Raw genomic sequence first — 19,615 nt, 5'->3', positions numbered from 1 at the left:
CAACTTTTAAAAGACAGTTCGACGGGTACGTGGATTGGAAAGGTTTAGAAGGTTATGGACCAAATGCTGGCAAATGGGACTAGCTTGGATGGGGCATCTTGGTGGCATGGACTAGTTGAGCCAAAGGGCCTGTTTCCATGCTGTATGACTCAAGGACAACGGTAAAGCACATTGTCATTGGTTTTTATGACAGTCTGATAGTCTCATGGTCACTATTGTTAATGCTAGCTTTTTATTGCAGATTTATTTCAGTTAACCATACTTAAAGTTGCTAGCTTCCATGATGTTATTTGAGCATGTATCTCTATATCATTAGACTAGGTCTCTGGATTACTTGACCAGTAACAGTACCAATATTTTTGCCTCTGATATTTGGTGTCCAATCTCAGAGACTTTGTGGGTAGAAGTTTATGGTAACAGTGTTGCAGCCTTCATCTGGATTTGATGTGCCTGATGACCAAACTTATTTGTTTGGCTTTATCCTTAATATAAAGCAGAAAAATATTGGTATTGGTTTATTATTGTCACTTGTACTGAGGTACAGTGAAAAACTTGTCTTGCATACCAATTGTACAGGTCACAGTGCAGTTACATGGGGTTAGTATAGAGTGCATTGATGTAGTACAGGTAAAAACAATAACAGTACAGAGTAAAGTGTCACAGCTACAGAGAAATTGCAGTGCAATAAGGTGCAAGGTCACAACAAGGTAGATCATGAGGTCATAGTCCATCTCATCGTCTAAGGGAACTGTTCAATAATCTTATCACAGTGGGGTAGAAGCTGTCCTTAAGTCTGGTGGTACGTGCCTTCAGGCTCCTGTATCTTCTGTCTGATGGAAGAGGAGAGAAGAGAGAATGACCCAGGTGGGTGGGGTCTTTGATTATGCTGGCTGCTTCACGAAGGCAGTGAGAGTCCTAGGAGGGGAGGCTGGTGTCTGTGATGCACTGGGCTGTGTCCACAACTCTCTGCAGTTTCCTGTGGTCCTGGGCAGAGCAGCTGCCATACCAAGCCGTGATACATCCAGATAGGATGCTTTCTATGGTGCATCGGTAAAAGTTGGTGAGTGTCAAAGGGGACATACTGAATTTCTTTACCTCTTGAGGAAGTAGAGGCACTGGTGAGCTTTCTGCTGAATAGTGCACTGTTTTAGCATTTTTCCTAATGGTACCAGTAATAACTTCTTGTTTCCTTAAGTTTTAGTTTCAACCTTGTATTTCAACAGGTCAAGGGACATGTACTTCACAAAACATAAAGAAAAGTAATTCTTTTCAGCAAGATCGATGCAGGTCATCCTCTAATCTTAAACATGATCTATTGAAAAGTAAGCTACATAAAGCCCCAGAACCTACAAGAACACCAACAGGTAATAAATGGATTGCTGCTTACATTTTAGGCATGTTTACATACAAATATGTGGAAATGACAAGTGAAGATCCATCAGGCTTGCCTAGTGTTGTGATGTTGTAGCTAGTTGAAGAGCCCAGGATTATGGGGTTTGGTCTAAAATTTAGACCCATTCCTTTCAGGAATGAAGTTAAGAAAAATTTGTGAAAGTCAAAAAATCTGCAGATGCTGAAAGTCTAAAACAAAACAGAAAATGCTCAGAATGACTCAGCAGGCTAGGTGATAATATTGATTAGTAATTATAGTATAGTGATTCATTTTAGTTTATATAACAGTTTCTTAGATGCACTTAGTGACATAGTATATAAATAGGTTCACCATATTTCTGTGAGGATTTGGTTAGATTAATATCTAAACATAATGCTCTACTTAACTCTTCTGTGTTGATCTATTGAGTGTAAGATTGTTATATATAAGAGCAATTGAAAGTGCATATGTAATATTAGCTATAGTAATTAGTGCACTGTGGTACACTTTTCATGTGTCTAATAGAAGCTGTATAACTAATACAGTGCTAAGTATTCTCCAACGTAAAAATTAGTACATCAAATGCAAAAATATAGTTAAAGTTTGTCCATTGTCTTTGCGTTTGACTCTAGGGATGCACTGGCCTTTATTTCAGATGCAGAAACAGGGATAAAAGATCCCTGTACCTATCTTATTTGAGGGAAGACTGCTGGGGGGGGGAGCGGGTTGAAGGTTACAGGAAAGCAAGTCTCATCTCTTGAGGATGGGGAAGCATGCAGAGAGAACAGGAATTTCTTTTGAACTTGTGGGGAACTGAGAAAGAGTGAGTAATGGAATAAGGAGAATCTGAGAAATACCCTCTTAATGGGTGAAACAAGCCCCAATGAGGCAGATAGAATGATTGCATACTGTTGGAAAGCACAAAGTGAACATGGGGGATAAGCCAAGTGGAGCAGCTCAAGGCACCAAATGACATTCTGCTTTTATTTATGTAAGAATCCATAATGTAGTGGAAGAGAGATTAAGCCATTCCAGTAATGTTAGGATACAAAGGATCCTTCGGACTTGAGAATGATCCATTTCAAAAACATTAAGTTGCGACTACTACTTTATAGGCAGGAAGTTGAGTATTTGTTAAATTTTGTGAAATGTGTTTCTTAATTTCTTGGACAGAGAGAAGTCCTCAAACGCAACCTGCAAATGAGCAGCCACGTCAGCTTCAGAATAAACCCAATCCAATTCGTCAGAACCTTCCTACAACAATAAGAGCTTCTGAAAGGCCAGGAACGTCACGAGCTACAAATCCTGATATATCTGTGGATAAATTCTCTGGCTTGAGGTTAAGGTACTGTAATTGGATGCTGTGCTAATCGTTTTCATTTTAACTCATTAAAATGTGTTCCTGTGTTGGAAAATTGCTCCAGTTTCTTGGCATGGAGACAAGAGATTCTGCAGATGCTGGAATCTGGAGCAACACACACAAAATGCTGGAGGAACTCAGCAGGCCAGGCAGCATCTGTGGAGGGAAATAAACAGTCGATGTTTCGGGCCGAGACCCTTCATCAGGACTGGAAAGGAAGAGGGCAGAAGCCAGAATAAGAAGGTCGGGGAGGGGGAGGAGCACACGCAGGCAGGTGATAGGTGAGTCCAGGTGAGAGGGGGAAGGTAGGCGGGTGAGGGAGGGGGGAAATGTAAGAAGCTGAGTGGTGATAGAAAGTGAGTTAAATCCCTCTAAGGAGCATTTCCAGCTTACCTGAGTATTCTGGGGAAGCGTGCATCATTGTGAGCCACCAAGACAGTAGAGTTAAAAGTAGTCAATTTGCTGTATGTTCTAAATTCAAGAAGGCTTGTGGAGGCAATAGGAACATTACCTAATCTGATACAATACCAGCACTTTTAATTTCCGGTCACTTGAATTAAATCATGATGTGGAGATTGGTCCAAGGCCAGGTTTTACCAGGATGCTGCCTGGATTAGAGGGCAAGTGCTATAAAGAAAGGTCAGACAAATTTGGGTTATTTTCTCTGGAGCGGCAGAAGCTGAGGCGAGACATAATAGAAGTTTATAAAATAATGAGAGGCTTAGATAGACAGCCGGTATCTTTTTCCCAGGGTCGAAATGTCTAAGACTAGAGGGAATGCATTTAAAGTGGGAAGGGGATAGTTCAAAGGAGATATGCAGGGCAAGTTTTTTTACAGAGTGGTGGGTGCCTGGAATGCACTGCCAGTGATGGTGATGGAGGGAGATACGATAGAGGCATTTAAGAGGCTCTTAGGCACATGGATGTGCAGAGAATGGAGGGATATGGATATCGTGTAGGCAGAAGGGATTAGTGTAATTAGGCATCATTAGCTTAACTAGTTCGACACAACATCATGGGCTGAAGGGCCTGTACTGTACTGGTCTATGTTCTAGAGCAACATCTGATGCAAAGTTTCAGCTGGTGAAAACTAGTGGATAATCAGAAATGTGGGCAGTTAGAATGCAGATTTCCATTGTAGAACACGTATGGAATGATTCAAGCGTTGACATAAGAAACTACAGATGCTGTAATCTGGAGCAACAAACTGCTGGAGGAACTCAGTATTTGGAGCTGCATCTGTAGAGGCAGAGGGATTGTCGATGTTTCGGGTTAAGACCCTGCATAGAACGACTCATTGTTGTAGAAGTACTGTAATCAACAACTTACCTAAGGCAAAGAACAGATACTAGACATCTGAAGCAGGAAGAGAGAAGTGACTCTTGCATTCATATAGCAACTTTCAGATCCCTTTCACTACTTGCCAAAGTAATTGAAGTACTGTTAAAATGTAGTCACTGATGTAATACAGTAAACCGAGTGGCCAGATTGGACACAGCAAGTTTCATAATGTGTTGATGATCAAGTAATCTCTTTTTTAAAGTGTTGATTAGGATGTTAACTATAGTCCAGGCCACCGTGGTTAAACCTGCTTCTCTTAAAATTAGTGGCACAAGAACTCCTACGTCCACCTTGGAGGTCTGAATTTAACGTCTCATCCAAAAGGTGGCATGTCCAACAGTACAGCACACTCTCACTCTCCAGTGGAGTGACAGCCTAGATTTTTGTGCTCAAGTCTCTGGGGTGGGATATAATTAACTTTATAATTCTAAGGCAAGTACACTTCACAAATAACCAGAGTTGACAACATGATGCTGCATACATGAGGGGTATAGATAGGGTGAATCCACGTAGTCTTTTCCTAGGGTTGGGCAATCAAGAACTGGAGGGCACAGGTTTAAGGTGAGAGGGGAAAAATTTAATAGGAACTTGAGAGGCAACTTGTATGTGGAATGAGCTGCCAGAGGAAGCGGTTGAGGCAGGTGCAATAACAACTTTTAAAAGACAGTTGGGCAGGTACACAGATTGGAAAGGTTTAGAAGGCTGTGGGCCAAACGCTGACAAATGGGACTCGTTTGGATGAGCATCTTGGTTGGCATGGACCAGTTGGGCCGAAGGGCCTGTTTCCATACTGTATAACTCTATGGCTTTCATGTTTGAGGACGCTCAGATCCCTCTGAATACCAATGTTCATGACTTTTTCAACGTTTGAAAAGTATACTTTCTTTTGTACTTTCATTCAAGGTGAAAAACTTCACACTTACCCTTATTATACACCATTTTCCACCTTGTAGCTCATTCTTTTTACCTACTGAACGCCTATTTGTATACTCTTTGTATCTTGACAGCATTCTTTCCTACCTAGCTATGTTTTTGATCCCATAACCAGATGGTTTCACAGTAATGTAGTGTAACGCTTTACAGAGCCAGTGACCTGGGTTCAATTCCAGCCACTGTCTGTAAGGAGTTTGTACGTTCTCCCCGTGTCTGCGTGGGTTTCCTCCGGGCGCTCCAGTTTCCTCCCACATTCCAAAGGTGTACGGGTTAGGAAGTTGTGGGCATGCTATGTTGGTGCCGGAAGCATGGCGACATTTGCGGGCTGCCCCCAGAACACACTATGCAAAAGATGCATTTCACAGGGTGTTTTGATGTATATGTGACTAATAAAGAAATCTTATAATTTGCATTTAGTTTGTGATTAAATAAGATTTGACAGTTCTTCATACACTCACTAGATGGAGCACTATGCGCAACAGATCATGCATTTAGAACATCTACATTGTATTGCATCTTCAATAAATTTGTTTTGATGTGGTTAGCATTGTCGAAAGAGGCTAGTAAGATCAGTAAAGCTTCTCAAGATAGTCAACTGCAGTTCAGGATTTATGGTGCCTCTTGTATCCTGTACCTTTCCTGTTGAAGGATTTAAAAAGCAATCAAAATTCCAAAAATCAAAAAAGCTGCAAATGCTGGAAATCTAACACAAAACCAGAAAATGCTGGAAACACTCAGCAGGTCAGGCTGCATCTGTGGAAAGAGAAAGAGAGTCAACGTTTCAGGTTGGAAACCACCTGATCCTTGCAACCCGAAACATTGACTCTGTGTCTCTTCCACAGAGGTAGCTTGACCTGCTGAGTATTTCCAGCATTTTCTGTTTATTTTAGAAATTTTGGTTGTTTTGGTCATCCTGCTATAGGAAAGATGTTAGTAAACTGGAAAGACTGCAGAAAAGATTTACAAGGATGTTCCGAGGACTTGAGGGATTGAGTTAAAGGGAGAGGTTGGACAGGCTAACACTTTATTCCTTGGAGTGTAGGAGGCTGAGAGATGAACTTATAGAGGTGCATAAAATCATGAGGGGTGCAGACAGGGTGAATGTGCGCAGTTTTTTTCCAAGGGATGGGGATCAAGAACAAGAGGGCATGGGTTTAAGGTGAGAGGGGAAAGATTCAATTGGAACTTGAGGGGCAACTTTTATATTTCATACACACACAGTGGTATGTATGTGGAATGAGTTGCCAGAGGAAGTGGTTGAGGCAGGTACAATAACAACATTTAAGACAGTTGGGCAGGTACATGGATAGGAAAGGTTTAGAAGGTTATGGGCCAAACGTTGGCAAATGGGAGTAGCTTGGATGGGGCATCTTGGTCAGCGTGGACTAGTTGGGCTGAAGGGCCTGTTTCTGTGCTGTATAACTTTATGAAATCGAAATTGTAACTTTTTAAGAAAAGTTATTGTAAATTTTATTAGAATCATTCATTTTTTTAAAAATATTAATCTTTTAAATTTAGCTATTGAGAAATAGAGTCTTTTAAGCTACAAATGCCTCTCTCCCACCAGAAATCCAATTGTTTCGTCAACAGAGATGGAGAGAAAGATGCACGGTCGAAAGCTGATCCGGCTCTCGCAACTCCACTCAAAGCTTGCAAATGAAAAGCTCGAGGACACAGACTGGGTGACATTTGGGGTTATCATTAAGAAAATCACACCACAGAGCTCTAATAATGTATGTCCAATATTTGTATTTGGAGATATTTTTATCTTTTTGTGTTTTGCTTAAAATGTTAATTGCTTAGGTTAAGTATTATTCTTTTATTCAAATTTTAATTATTGTAGAAAGCAATTCAAGATTTCAAATTCAGGTGTAGAAAATTGTTCTCTTGATTCTGCCGGACATGCAAGGTAGAAAATATGTGCATTGATGTTTGTTTCAGTGGCATCGATTTCAGAAGCAGGGCACCACAAACGTAAGTTACTACATCATATTGGTAAATTGGTTTATTATTGTCACATGTACCGAGATACAGTGAAAAACTTGTCTTGCATGCCATCCATACAGATCATTTCATTACACAGTGCATTGAGATAGTACAAGGGAAAACAATAACAGAATGCAGAATAAAATGTTACAGTTACAGAGAAAGTGCAGCACAGTAATGTGCAAGGCCACGACGAGGTAGATTGTGAGGTTAAGAATCCATTTTATCATACTAGGGAACCATTCAGTAGTCTTATAACAGCAGGATAGAAGCTGTCCTTGAGCCTGGTGGTACGTTCTTTCAGGCTTCTGTACATTCTGCTTAATGAGAGGGTATGAGTGGGGATCTTTGGTTATGTTGGCTGCTTTACCAAGGCAGCGAGAAGTGTAGACAGAGGCCATGGAGCGGAGGCTGGTTTCTATGATGTGCTGAGCTGTGTTCACAACTCTATGCAGTTTCTTGCGATTTCGGGCTATATGCTTAGCATATAAAGAGAAATTTTTACCCTTGAAAGTTTACTGATCTCACCCAGAGTGCTACAGTTTGCTTTGACACCCATCATGAGGGGAAATTTAGCTTGGATTATCACTTTTAATTACCCTCTAGAAGATCCCAGAAATATTTTCCACGCAGAGGGCGGTGAGTATATGGAACGAGCTGCCAGAGGAAGTGGTTGAGGCAGGAACAACAGTATTATTTAAGAAGCACTTGGATAGGTACATGGAGGGGCGGGGCTTGGAGGGATATGGGCCAAATACAGGACATTGGGACTAGCTGGGTGCGCACCACGGTCGGCATGGACTGGTTGGGCCGAACGGCCTGTATCCATGCTGTATTGGTCTACTTGAAAGGGGACAGTGCTTAAAGTCAGAATTTGGGGTTTGCTACAGTTTTCTTTTTCTTTAAGAACTCAGCTCCCAGGTCAAATACATTGTAGCTAGCTACAGAATATGTTGGCCACAACTTTAGAATTACAGACTTGGAAGCAATGTGAATTTTTCCATTCCTATAAATGTAAAATCAAGAGAGCTGGTCATGGACTTCAGAAAGGGGGGACGGTGCACACATTCCTGTTCACATCAACGGTACTGAGGTCGAGAGGGTTGAGAGCTTCCAAGTGCCTAGGAGTGAACATCACCAATAGCCTGTCCCGGTCTAACCACGTAGACACTGTGGCCAGGAAAGCTCACCAGCACCTCTACTTTCTCTGGAGGCTAAAGAAATTTGGCATGTCCCCTTTGACCCTCACCAATTTTTATTGATACACCATAGAAATTATCCTGTTCAGATGCATCACAGCTTGGTATGGCAACTGCTCTGCCTGGGACTGGTAGAAACTGCAGAGAGTTTTGGGCGCAGCTCAGCACATCACAGAAACCAGCCTCCCCTCCATGGACTCTGTCTACACTTCTTGCTGCCTCGGTAAAGCAGCCAACATAATCAAAGACCCCACCCACCCCAGACATTCTCTCTTCTTCCCCCTCCCATCAGGCAGAAGATACAAAAGCCTGAAAGCACGTACCACCAGGCTCAAGGACAGCTAAGATTATTGAATGGTTCCTTAGTACGATAAGATAGACTCTTGTCCTCACATTCTGCCTCGTCATCACCTTGCACCTTATTGTCTGCATGCACTGCACTTTCTCTGTAACTGTAACACTTTATTCTGCATCCTGTTATTGTTTTCCCTTGCACTACCTCAATGCACTGATGTGATGAAATGATCTGTATGGATGGTATGCAAGACAAGTTTTTCATTGTACCTCGGTACCTATGACAATAATTTACCAATTTAATCCAGTGGTTACTTTACCAATTGATTGTCATTTTTTGATGGGGACTCACGGCCAGAGAAAATGCGGTTGACGCGGCTGGAGATGAGTTAATACCTAAGTCACTGCACCGCTCAGTGTATTTTTTGTGTGTGGACCTGGCTTCTCTGGATCTGAAGTTGCACTTCAGCAATAAAGTTGAAATAGAATCTTTGTTGTTTCAGGGTAAAACATTCAGTATATGGAACTTAAGTGATCTGCGGAGCAACTTGAATTTGTCCCTCTTCCTCTTTGGAAACGTCCACAAAGAGCATTGGAAAACAGACTCGGGAACTGTCATTGGACTTCTAAATGCCAATCCTATGAAACCCAGGGATGGAACAGATGAGGTGGGTAATTAGAAATTTCCTCAGTAAAATAAAACTTAAAGTGCTAGGAAATTCTACCTTTGGACCAGGGCAGCACAGTGTTGCAGCTGGTAGAGTTTCAATTGTTCAATTCTGGGTTCAATCCTGACTTCTGGTGTTGTCTGTGTGGAGTTTGTGTGTTCTCCCGGTGACTGCAGGGCTTTCCTCTGGGTGCTCCAGCGTCCTTCCACATCCCAAAAATGTGTGGCTTGGTAAGTTAATTGGCCACTGTAAACTGGTCCTATTGGTAGAGTTGATGGAAATGTGGGCAGGGTAAAACAGAAGGGTTAGGATTACTGTAGAATGGGTGCTTGATGGTTGACATGGACTCAGTGGGCTAAAGGGCATACTTCTGTGCTTTATCTCTGTTATCTTTCTTTGCCATATTAGGTATCTTTTGTGCTTGTTTCAAAGTTATCTGCTGGTATAAGTGGTAATTCCAACAGTGACACTAAAGGAAGTGTGTGGCAGCTATGGCTTTTAGTTTCTAAAAATTTTCAACATTTCTGAGATGGTTTATTTGGTCAGACCATCATAGAATTTAGAGACAGTAATTTATGAGTGGTAGCTTGAGTTTATTTAAATTTATTACACTTCATTTATTTCACCAGTTGTTTTATGTTTTAGGTTTGTCTGTCAGTTGACCACCCTCAGAAAATCCTGATCATGGGTGAAGCCTTGGATATGGGAACTTGCCGGGCTAGAAAGAAAAATGGAGATCCCTGTACCCATATAGTGAACTTGGTGAGTCCATTTCGGCAAGAGAAAATGTTTGATCAATAGGTTATATGACTGGTTATATTACAGCCAATTTTCATTTCAGTTCAGTTCCTCGGGTTTTCCCAAGGTGCAAGAAGCCCATTCACCCCATTGTGACTGTGCCTGCTTTTGAGCAAAATTTTCCAATTAATTCACTCCTGCTCTTTAGCCCTGTAATTTTTTCCCATCTATTAAAATACTTTTCATTCAGTAGACATCTAACAATGTTTATATAGTTGGGAGGTATAAGAATATCCATTATGTCGACTGTATGCTCAGACCATGTGGCTGATCCACCTGACCCGATCGCTGAATGGGTTTCCCTGATGGGCTGTGGAATTGTCCAATTTTGTCTCTACGTTTGGCCAACTAAGGCAGCATATGACAGGAGGAAGCAGAACCTTGCAGTGTTTCAGTGAGTTAGTTATTCATTTCATTTGACTGCAAGTTAACTAGAGAGGTGCTGTATGTGACAGCGTGGATGGCACTCAACAGTTGATGCTGCTATGTATTTCCAACTAGTTTCAGAAATGCCTTTCCACATGTAAGAGCCAGCAAAAATATTATTCAACCAGGACTGAATACTAGTTCCATTATTGAGCTCTTGGTTTTTCCTGATATTTTTGATTAATTAATCAATGTGTGTGTATGTGGAAACAAGATGACTATTCTACTCAATCTGCAGTTCCAATGAGGATTTTTAAATTAGAAGTCTAAGTATTACAATGTAGTAAAATAATAGATTTGAAAATTTAGTTTAGTACAAAAGACGATTATTGATTTTGTGTTGCTAGAAATTACACTATTGTCAACTCATTTGCAATAAAAATATTCCTTCTCTTGAGGTCTTTCCCATAGTGCTATCAGTTATAGCTGGCAGTACATTATATGTAGTGTTTCTGCTATATACGCAACAGCAAGAAAACTGAAAGTACTCAGAAGCCAGACTAAACAATTCAGGAAAAAGGTCATTGTACAGTACTTTATCTTCACAAATTGCCTCCATTATAATTATGTTAAAGTATGCTCTTGCAAAACATAGAAAACAATACAATATATTTATTTGGAGCAGAGATGGAATATATTCTGTTCATTTTGCCAGACAATTGTCTATTTCAATGGAATACTGAGCTGCCGTAAAGTAGACCTTTTACACCTACAAATGCTGATTAATTTGAGATAAACAGGTTTTAACTTTCATTCTTGGTTTTCTGAGTACAAGGGAATTACCCAGTCATCTCCAGTCTGGGTAGCTGTAGTGCTGTCTCCACGTGCGGCCAGATTTTTTTATTTACTTGTTCACAGGATGTAGATGACACCAGCAACGCCTGTATTTATTCCCTAATTGTTGCCTGAACTGTATGATTTACAAGGCCATTTTAGAAGATGATTAAAAATCAACTATGTTGGATGGTAAGTTTCCCTCCTTAAAGGACAGATGGATTTTTAAGACAACCTGATGGATTATTTATTTTTTTATTCCTAATTTAATTAAATACTTGAATTTAAATTTCCCAGCTACCAATGGGATTTTGTTGAAGCTTTTATGAAAGAAATCACTTAAAGTGGAGAAAGAAGTTGCATTTGCTAGAAGAAAGGTAATCTTGAGATATGAATGGAATTAATAGTTTTCCCCATGATGAAAGTGGAATATTAGACTCCATCTTGTGCTGCATTTCACACAAGTTATCACTCCTAAGGAATTACGGAATTACTAGTTACAGATTCTCGATGCCACTTTAATTAATCCATTACTCTTGAAATACACTGAACTTACACTTCACCTGCTTACAGTGATTTTCTGCTTTTACTTCCAGATGGACTGTGAATACTGTGAGTACCATGTCAAAGCCCAGTACAAAAAGCTTAGTGCCAAGCGAGCTGATTTGCAATCTAGCTTCTCTGGTCGAGCTCCAAGCAGAATGAATGGCAAGCATGGCAGTCTGAAAGAAAGACTGTGTCAGCAAGGATTCCACTACGGAGGAATTTCATCAGCATCATACGCAGCCTCCGTGTAAGAAACTACTTGGGGTAGTATTTATCAGGTTTGAACTACAGTTCACCTTACGTGATTAAACTAGATATACTGTGATGTGATCTTCATAAACATAGATTTATCTAATGTATGGAGTTGTAATATGTATGGTTTGCATTGTGCAAGTACATAGAGTGTGGACATATGTCAAAGTCGAGTTTACTGTCATGTGCACAGGTACATGTGTGCATAGGTGCAATGAAAAACTTGCAGCAGCATCACTGGCACATAGCATCAGATGAGCAGCATTCACAAGAAAAACAAATTAAACATAAGATAAACAATTTTTATAAGAAAGAACACAATTAGAACAAAAAAGCAAAGTCCATTTTAATGCAAAGTGGTCATAGTGTTGCTAAACTGTATTATGATTGTGCCAGTTGATTCAAGAACAGATTGGTTGAAGGGAAGTAGCTGTTCTTGGACCTAGTGGTATGAAATGGTTCAGAAAAGATCATCAAACCTATCTCAGCCAGATGCAATACAACCAAGTCCATCGTGCCTCATTTGTGGTTGTCCTGCTGCAGAGACATTAGCTCAAATATCTAGCCTAAATTACCAGTGTATTTTAAAGGAGTGCTGCACTGCCAGAGGTGCCAGCTTTCAGATGAGACTTGAGCCAAAGATTCCATGTAATACTTCACATTTCTCAGCAGTAAATTTCATCTGGATCTATTTGCCAATCTGGATGCATCATGGCTTGGTATTGCAACTGCTCTGTCCGTGACCACAAGAAACTGCAGAGAGTTGTGGACACAGCTCAGCACATCACAGAAACCAGCCTCCCCTCCTTGGACTCTGTCTACACTTCTCGCTGTCTCCTTAAAGCAGCCAATAAATCAAAGACCCCACCCAACCTGGACATTCTCTCTTCTCTCTCCCCCACTGCCCCCCCTTCCCAATCAGGTAGAAGATACAAACACATGAAATCATATACCACTAGGCTCAAGGACAGCTTCTACCCTGCTGTAAAAAGACTATTGAACGGTTCCCTAGTACGATAAGATGGACTCTTGCTTCTCAATCTACCTCATCATGACCTTGCACCTTATTGTCTACCTGCATTACACTTTCTCTGTAGCTGTTGCACTTTATTCTGCATTCTGTTATTGTTTTACCTTGTACTACCTCAGTGCACTGTGTAATGAATTGATCTGTATGAATGGTATGCAAGACAAGCTTTTCACTGGTTTATTACATGTGATAATAATAAACCAATTCCAAATCCTATCTATATCCCCTTGAAATATCCCCCCTCACAATTTATTTTGCCTCCAATTGTTTTGTCTTATCTGCAAATTTAGAATTGTGCCCTCAGCATCCAAGTCCAAGTCATTAATTTACATTAAGCAGTGCTCCTAGTCCCAACCCTGAAAAATCCACTGCACACATTCTCGTATCTGAGAAACAACCTTTCACTACCACTCTGTTTCCTGTTAGATGATATTCGCCCTTTAACTCCATGGTCTTCAATCTTAACGATAAACCTATTTATTAAATGCTTTTCAGAAGTCTATATTTGTCACATCATTTCCCTCTTTTCCTTCCTCAAAAAATTCTATTAAGTTAAGTAACAACATTTGCTCTTAGCAAGTCTATGCTGGCTTTCCCTAATCAATCATATATTGTACATATATATTGATTTTCCGAGAAATAGGCAATCATTCAATCAAAAAAAAATGAGAAAATATAGTGCAATATGCAGGCCTGGTAGGTTAATGTACTGATAACTGTTCCTGTTAAGCCATTTAAACTTATTCTATCACAGACATTCCATTTCTGCAAAATGGTATTCCCACTGCAATTCGCCTACTGCCGAAACAGGTCCACAGCGGATACCATCTCCCTGGCCCTACGCTTATCTCTGGAGCATCTGGACAGTAAAGACACCTACATTAGACTATTGTTTATTGACTACAGCTCCACCTTCAATACTATAATTCCAAGCAAACTCATCTCCAAGCTGCTAGACCTGGGACTCAACACCTCCCAATGCAACTGGATCCTTGACTTCCTGTCCAACAGACTGTAATCAGTAAGGATAGGGAGCAATACCTCCTCTACGATTATCCTTAACACTGGAGCTCCACAAGTCTGTGTCCTCAGCCCCCTACTTTACACCCTATACACTTACAACTGCGTGGCCAGATTCTGCTGTAACTCCATCAACAAGTTTGCATATGACACCACCATAGTAGGCCACATTTCAAATAACGATGAGTCGGAGTATAGGAAGGAGATAGAGACCCTAGTGGTATGGTGTCATGCTGACATCTTTTCCCTCAATGTCAGCAAAACAACAGAGCTGGTCATTGACTTCAGGACAGGGTCAGTGCACATGCTCAAGTTTACATCTTAGGTTGAGAGGGTTGAGAGCTTCAAGTTCCTTGGAGTGAGCATCACCAATAGCCTGTCCTGGTCCAACCACGTAGACACCTTGGCCAAGAAGGTGCACCAGGAGGCTAAAGAAATTTGGCACGTCCCCTGTGACCCTCACTAATTTTTATCGATGCACTACAGAAAGCATCTTATCTGGATGTATCATGGCTTTGTGTGGCACCTGCACTGCTCGGGGCCACAAGAAACTGCAGGGAGTTGTGGACACAGCTCAGCACATCACGCAAACCAACTTCCCCTCCGCGGATCCTGTCTATACTCTCGCTGCCTCGGTAGAGCAGCCAGCATAATCAAAGACCTCACTCACCCCGGACATTCTTTCTTCTCCCCCCCTCCCATCAGGCAGAAGATACAAAAGCCTGAAAGCACATACCACCAGGCTCAAGGACAGCTTCTACCCTGCTGTTATGTCTATTGAACAATCCTATTGTATGATATGGATGAATTCTTGACCTCACAATCTACCTCATTATGGCCTTGCACCTTATTGTTTGCCTGCACTGCATATTCTCTGTAACTGTAACACTTCATTCTGCATTCTGTTATTGTTTTCACTTGTACTATGTCAGTGTATGGATGGCATGCAAAACAAAAGTTTCTCACTGTATCTCAGTGCATGTGACAGTAATAAACAAATTTACAACTTTGTTCCACACATCCCTCCCCCACCTTTTTCCCAGGGTAGAGGTCATAGGTTTAAGGTGAGAGGGAAAAGATTTAAAGAGAACCTATGAGGCAAATTTTTCCACACAGAGGATGGTGGGTATATGGAACGAGCTACCAAGGGAAGTGGTAAAGGCGGATATAGTTACAACATTTAAAATAGGTACATGGATAGGATAGAGGCATATGGGCTAAACGCAGGTAAAGTACATTAAGTATCCTTACTGTGATGTTCCAAATGCTACTGTAGTTATGAAGAGCTACCAGCACAGATTAAATTTTAGATCCTATGAGCTTTTTGGTCATTAGGTGGCATATTTATCCACTAGGTCATTGTGGGAGCCGTTCGATAGCATTTAATTAATCCTTTAACAATACATATTCATTGAGTGAAACCATAGGTCGGGCCATTTGTTTTTACTTCAATTTGGTTTGTACATTGAGAAATAGGTCAAGGTAAAGTAGAGCAAAATTAAATGGTATGTTAGGTCACCAATGTGCTTTATGGTTTAAATTTCAAGTTAATAACTAGCAACATGTGTAATTAATTTTCTTTTTCCCTTCACAGTAAAGCTGCGGGTCCTAACAAAAGTGTTCAGCTGACCTTGACACAGATGATGGTGAAAGGAGCTGATGACATTGTTAGAGAAACTAAGAAAAATATAGGTAATGTGGAAAAAATTTCTTGATGTTATGTGGAGTAATTATAATGGGGTGCTGTATTGTGAGAAAGTGAATGTATACTTCCCAGAAAGGGAGAAGGGAGATAAGACACTAAGTGTTTCTATTCCAAAGATAATACAAGAGGACAGAGTACTTTGCATTTATATTCACAAAGGTAGTGGATAAAATGAAGGTTACAGTCACCATGGAGGGAAAGTTATGGGCAGCAAAATAACAAAGAAAGCACATTAAAAAGATTAGCACTACTGAAATTTGATAATTCTTATAGTTCAAATGGAAGTCGCTACATATTGTTGAAAAAAGCAAAGGTAGAAGTAACAAAGGCATTGGTCACAGAGTTTCAATCCTTATTAGATACATTCAGAGGGATAATCTAGGAGACTATAGACTATCCGCCTAATGTCAGTAAAGGGAAGTTGTCAGAGAGCCAGCAAGGATTTTTTTTAATTGTTTCTAAGTAACTGGATCAAATTCAGAGCAAATTGACCAGGGGAGTATAATGATGTATGGACTTCTCAGAGCTAGCAGAATCCTTGAAAAGGTGGTAGGAGCTGTTTCAATTAACTACATTAGAAAGGAGTGCACAGCTATTGATCGGTGATTAACTTGTAGGTTTACAGACAAAAAACGGTGTGGGAGGAGTTATGATGGGTTTTTCAAAGATCTGCCCCAGGTACAATGGTCTAAATGACTTGCACTGTTCTGTAATTTCCATGATTCCTTGGACAACATAATTAACCTTCTAGTAACACCACGTCAAACTTCATCAAGGGCTTTTGTTTGTATTCCTATGCTGGCAAGGCTGGCATTTATTACCAATTGTAATCACGGTTGAATCTGAATCAGGTTTATTATCACTGATTTGTATGTCATGAAATTTGTTGTTTTGCGGCAGCAGTACAGTGCAGACATAAAATTACCATCAATTACAAAATAAATAGTGCAAAAAAAAAAGAAAAGAAAAAAAGAAATAGGAATCTGATGCTTACTTGTCTGTTTCAGGGGGCAGTTTAGTGTCGAACATGTTGCTATGACTCTGGCATCACATTGTACAGATCACATAAGTCTGCAGATTTCTCCTGAAACTGTAAAAGTTGAAGGCACTGCTCCATTACCTTATCAGAGCAACCAGGAAAAAGAAATAATTCCTGATTATTGTTTATGTTTTACATTTGATTGCTCTATTCCTTTGGAAAAGTGTCCACTAAAAGTCAAGGAAGTATTAGAAGCAGGAGGGGGCCATTAACCCCCTCATGCCTGCTTTGCCAGATGATAGAATTGTGGTTGATCTTCTACCTCAGTGCTATTGGTGTTGGTTTATTATTGTCACTTGTACCGAGGTACGGTGAAAAGCTTGTCTTACAAACCAATCGTACAGGTCAATTCATTACACAGTGCAGTTACATTGAGTTAGTACAGAGTGCATTGAGGTAGTACAGGTAAAAACAATAACAGTACAGAGTAAAGTGTCACAGCTACAGAGAAAGTGCAGTGCAATAAGGTGCAAGGTCACAACAAGGTAGATCATGAGGTCATAGTCCATCTCATCGTATAAGAGAACCGTTCAATAGCCTTAACAAAGTGGGGTAGAAGCTGGCCTTAAGTCTGGTGGTACGTGCCCTCAGGCTCCTGTATATCCTACCCGATGGAAGAGGAGTCTTTCTTCCATTGATCTCTTCTCCGTTGATTCCCTTAATATCAATCTCTGTTATAAATATATTCAACAAATGAGCTCCCACTGCCTTCTTGGGTAGAAGATTCCAACAATTCACTACCCTCTTATGGGAATAAACTTCTTCCCATCTCCTTCCTGAATGGCTGACCCCTTAGACTTGCTTCTAGACACCTAATTCAGGGGTATAAAACATCACCTCTGCATTTACCCTGTCAAAATCCTGAAGAATTTTGTACATTTCAGTGAGATCACCTCTGAAGAATACATGCTTCATCTCTCCTCGCTGGTAAACCCATCATCCCTCAGTTGCACTCCCTCTTTTGCAAGTATGTTCTTCCTTGGATAGGGAGACCAGACCTATGCACAATATTCCAGTTGTGTCCTCCAATTCCTCCTCATAACTGGAGGAAGCTGTTACTTAGATCCTCGTGTACTAAAAGCCAACGTATAATTTGCCTCCATGATTGGTTGCTGAACCGACTTTCAGTGATTCATGTACAAGGACATTCAGAGCCCTCTCAACACAAACAGCTTTTACACTCTCACCATTTAAAAATACTCTGCTGATATGCAGGTACAGCAAACAATTAGGAGGATACATGGTATGTTGGCTTTATTGCAACACTTTTTGAGTACAAAGGTAAAGATATCTGACTGCAATTACATAGGACCTTTGTGAGTGCACACTTGAAGAGTTGTGTACAATTTTAGTCTCCTTATCTAAGAATAGGATATGCTTGCTAAACGGGGTGCAGCAAAGATTCAACACCTTGCATCAGGGCTGAGGGTGGAGAGAGATGATAGCCAGTATAAAGGGAGAGGGGTGAGACAGGGGCTAGTAGGTGATAGGTGGACTGAGGAGGGGTAAGGATGATGGGCAGATGGAACTGGTGAGGGGGGGGCAGAGGAGGAGGGGTGGAATTGGGATACAAGAGGCAGGCGGGTGATAGGTGGAAGCAGACAAGGGGGGAGAAAAAGAGCAGATGGCACCAAGTAGGGGGAGGGATTTACTAGACCAGTTCTTCAGATTGCTCTGTCATGAGAGATTGAGAAGGGTAGCCCAGTGATTCTTTCAAGTTTAAAAGGATGAGAGGTAACCTCACTGACACACACAAACATTAGCAGGCTCAGCAGGATAGATACACAGAGGATATTTCTCCAGACTGAAGAGTCTTAAACTTTGGGATCACAGTCTCAAAACAAGAAGTAAATCATTTGGGACTGAAATTAGAAATTTCTATACCTGGAGAGTGGTGAATTTTTTGGAGTTCTCAGCGCTGGAGGGCTGTGGAGGTTCATGCATTGATTGCAATAGAACTAAGCTCGATAAATTTTTGGATGTAAGGATAAGGGGATAGGGTGGGGCAATGGGGTTGAAGATCAGCTATGATTTTGTTGAAGGGCAGAGGAGACGAGGGGTTGAAAGCCTGCTCGTGCTTCTGTTCTGATGTTCTTTCTATTTTGGTATCAAAGTTGATGATCTCGCCTTTTACCATATTAAGTTTCATTTACTGTGTTCCAAGTTCTTCTCTAGTCCTGAGGAGATGTTCTTAATCCTGGCAAGTAACACAGCGTTTTGGACTCGCACTCATGGCTGCAGAGAACAGTATGCCTAGTTATCCTGTCACTTACTACCACTATGTTCCTTTCCACTTCCCCAGCTTGAATGGGACTCTATACCACAGTGCCATGGTCAATGTTCATATCCATCCTGCAATGTCTGGTGGATAAGGGCAAGGGTTGAGGCTCCTCCAGCACTACTTCCTGGATCCCCATAGCTTTTTCACTCAGTCAGATGGAATGGCAGATAGAATACAGTGCAGGGAAGTGTATGGTTATGCACTTTGATAGAAGGATTAAAGGTGCAGACTATTTTCTAAACGGGGAGCGAATTCAGAAATCAGAGGTACAAAGGGACTTGGGAGTCCCTAGTGCAGGATTCCTTAAAAGTTAATTGCAAGATGATTAGTAAGGAAGGCAAATGCAATGTTAGCATTCATTTCGAGAGGATAGAATATAAAAGCAAGGATGTAATGCTGAGGCTTTATAAGGCGTTGGTCAGACCACAGAGTGTTATGAGTAATTTTGGGCCCCATAATCTAAGGATGTGCTGGTGTTGGAAGGGGTCCAGAGGAGGTTCACAAGAACGATCCCAGGTATGAAAGTGTTAATGTGTGAGGAGCGTTTGATGGCTCTGGGCCTGTACTCGCTGGAGTTTAGAAGGATGAGGG

At 41.0% G+C, this 19,615-nt stretch overlaps 1 protein-coding gene across 4 annotated transcripts in view; it reads left to right on the top strand.

Annotated features, from left to right (window-relative positions):
- Positions 1-19,615, top strand: part of mcm10 (minichromosome maintenance 10 replication initiation factor) — a 69,865-nt gene that overhangs the window by 11,613 nt on the left and 38,637 nt on the right. For all 4 annotated transcript variants that reach the window (XM_052033505.1, XM_052033507.1, XM_052033506.1 and 1 more), the window contains 7 exons: positions 1,224-1,364; positions 2,546-2,717; positions 6,574-6,739; positions 8,989-9,153; positions 9,799-9,915; positions 11,748-11,944; positions 15,594-15,691. In XM_052033505.1, coding sequence (XP_051889465.1) covers positions 1,224-1,364; positions 2,546-2,717; positions 6,574-6,739; positions 8,989-9,153; positions 9,799-9,915; positions 11,748-11,944; positions 15,594-15,691 — 1,056 coding nt within the window. The remainder of the gene's footprint in view (positions 1-1,223; positions 1,365-2,545; positions 2,718-6,573; positions 6,740-8,988; positions 9,154-9,798; positions 9,916-11,747; positions 11,945-15,593; positions 15,692-19,615) is intronic.

The sequence above is a fragment of the Pristis pectinata genome, chromosome 19 (genome assembly GCF_009764475.1).
Source record: "Pristis pectinata isolate sPriPec2 chromosome 19, sPriPec2.1.pri, whole genome shotgun sequence".
In the NCBI taxonomy this organism is placed as follows: Eukaryota; Metazoa; Chordata; class Chondrichthyes; order Rhinopristiformes; family Pristidae; genus Pristis; species Pristis pectinata.
This window is presented reverse-complemented; position numbering and strand designations above follow the sequence as displayed.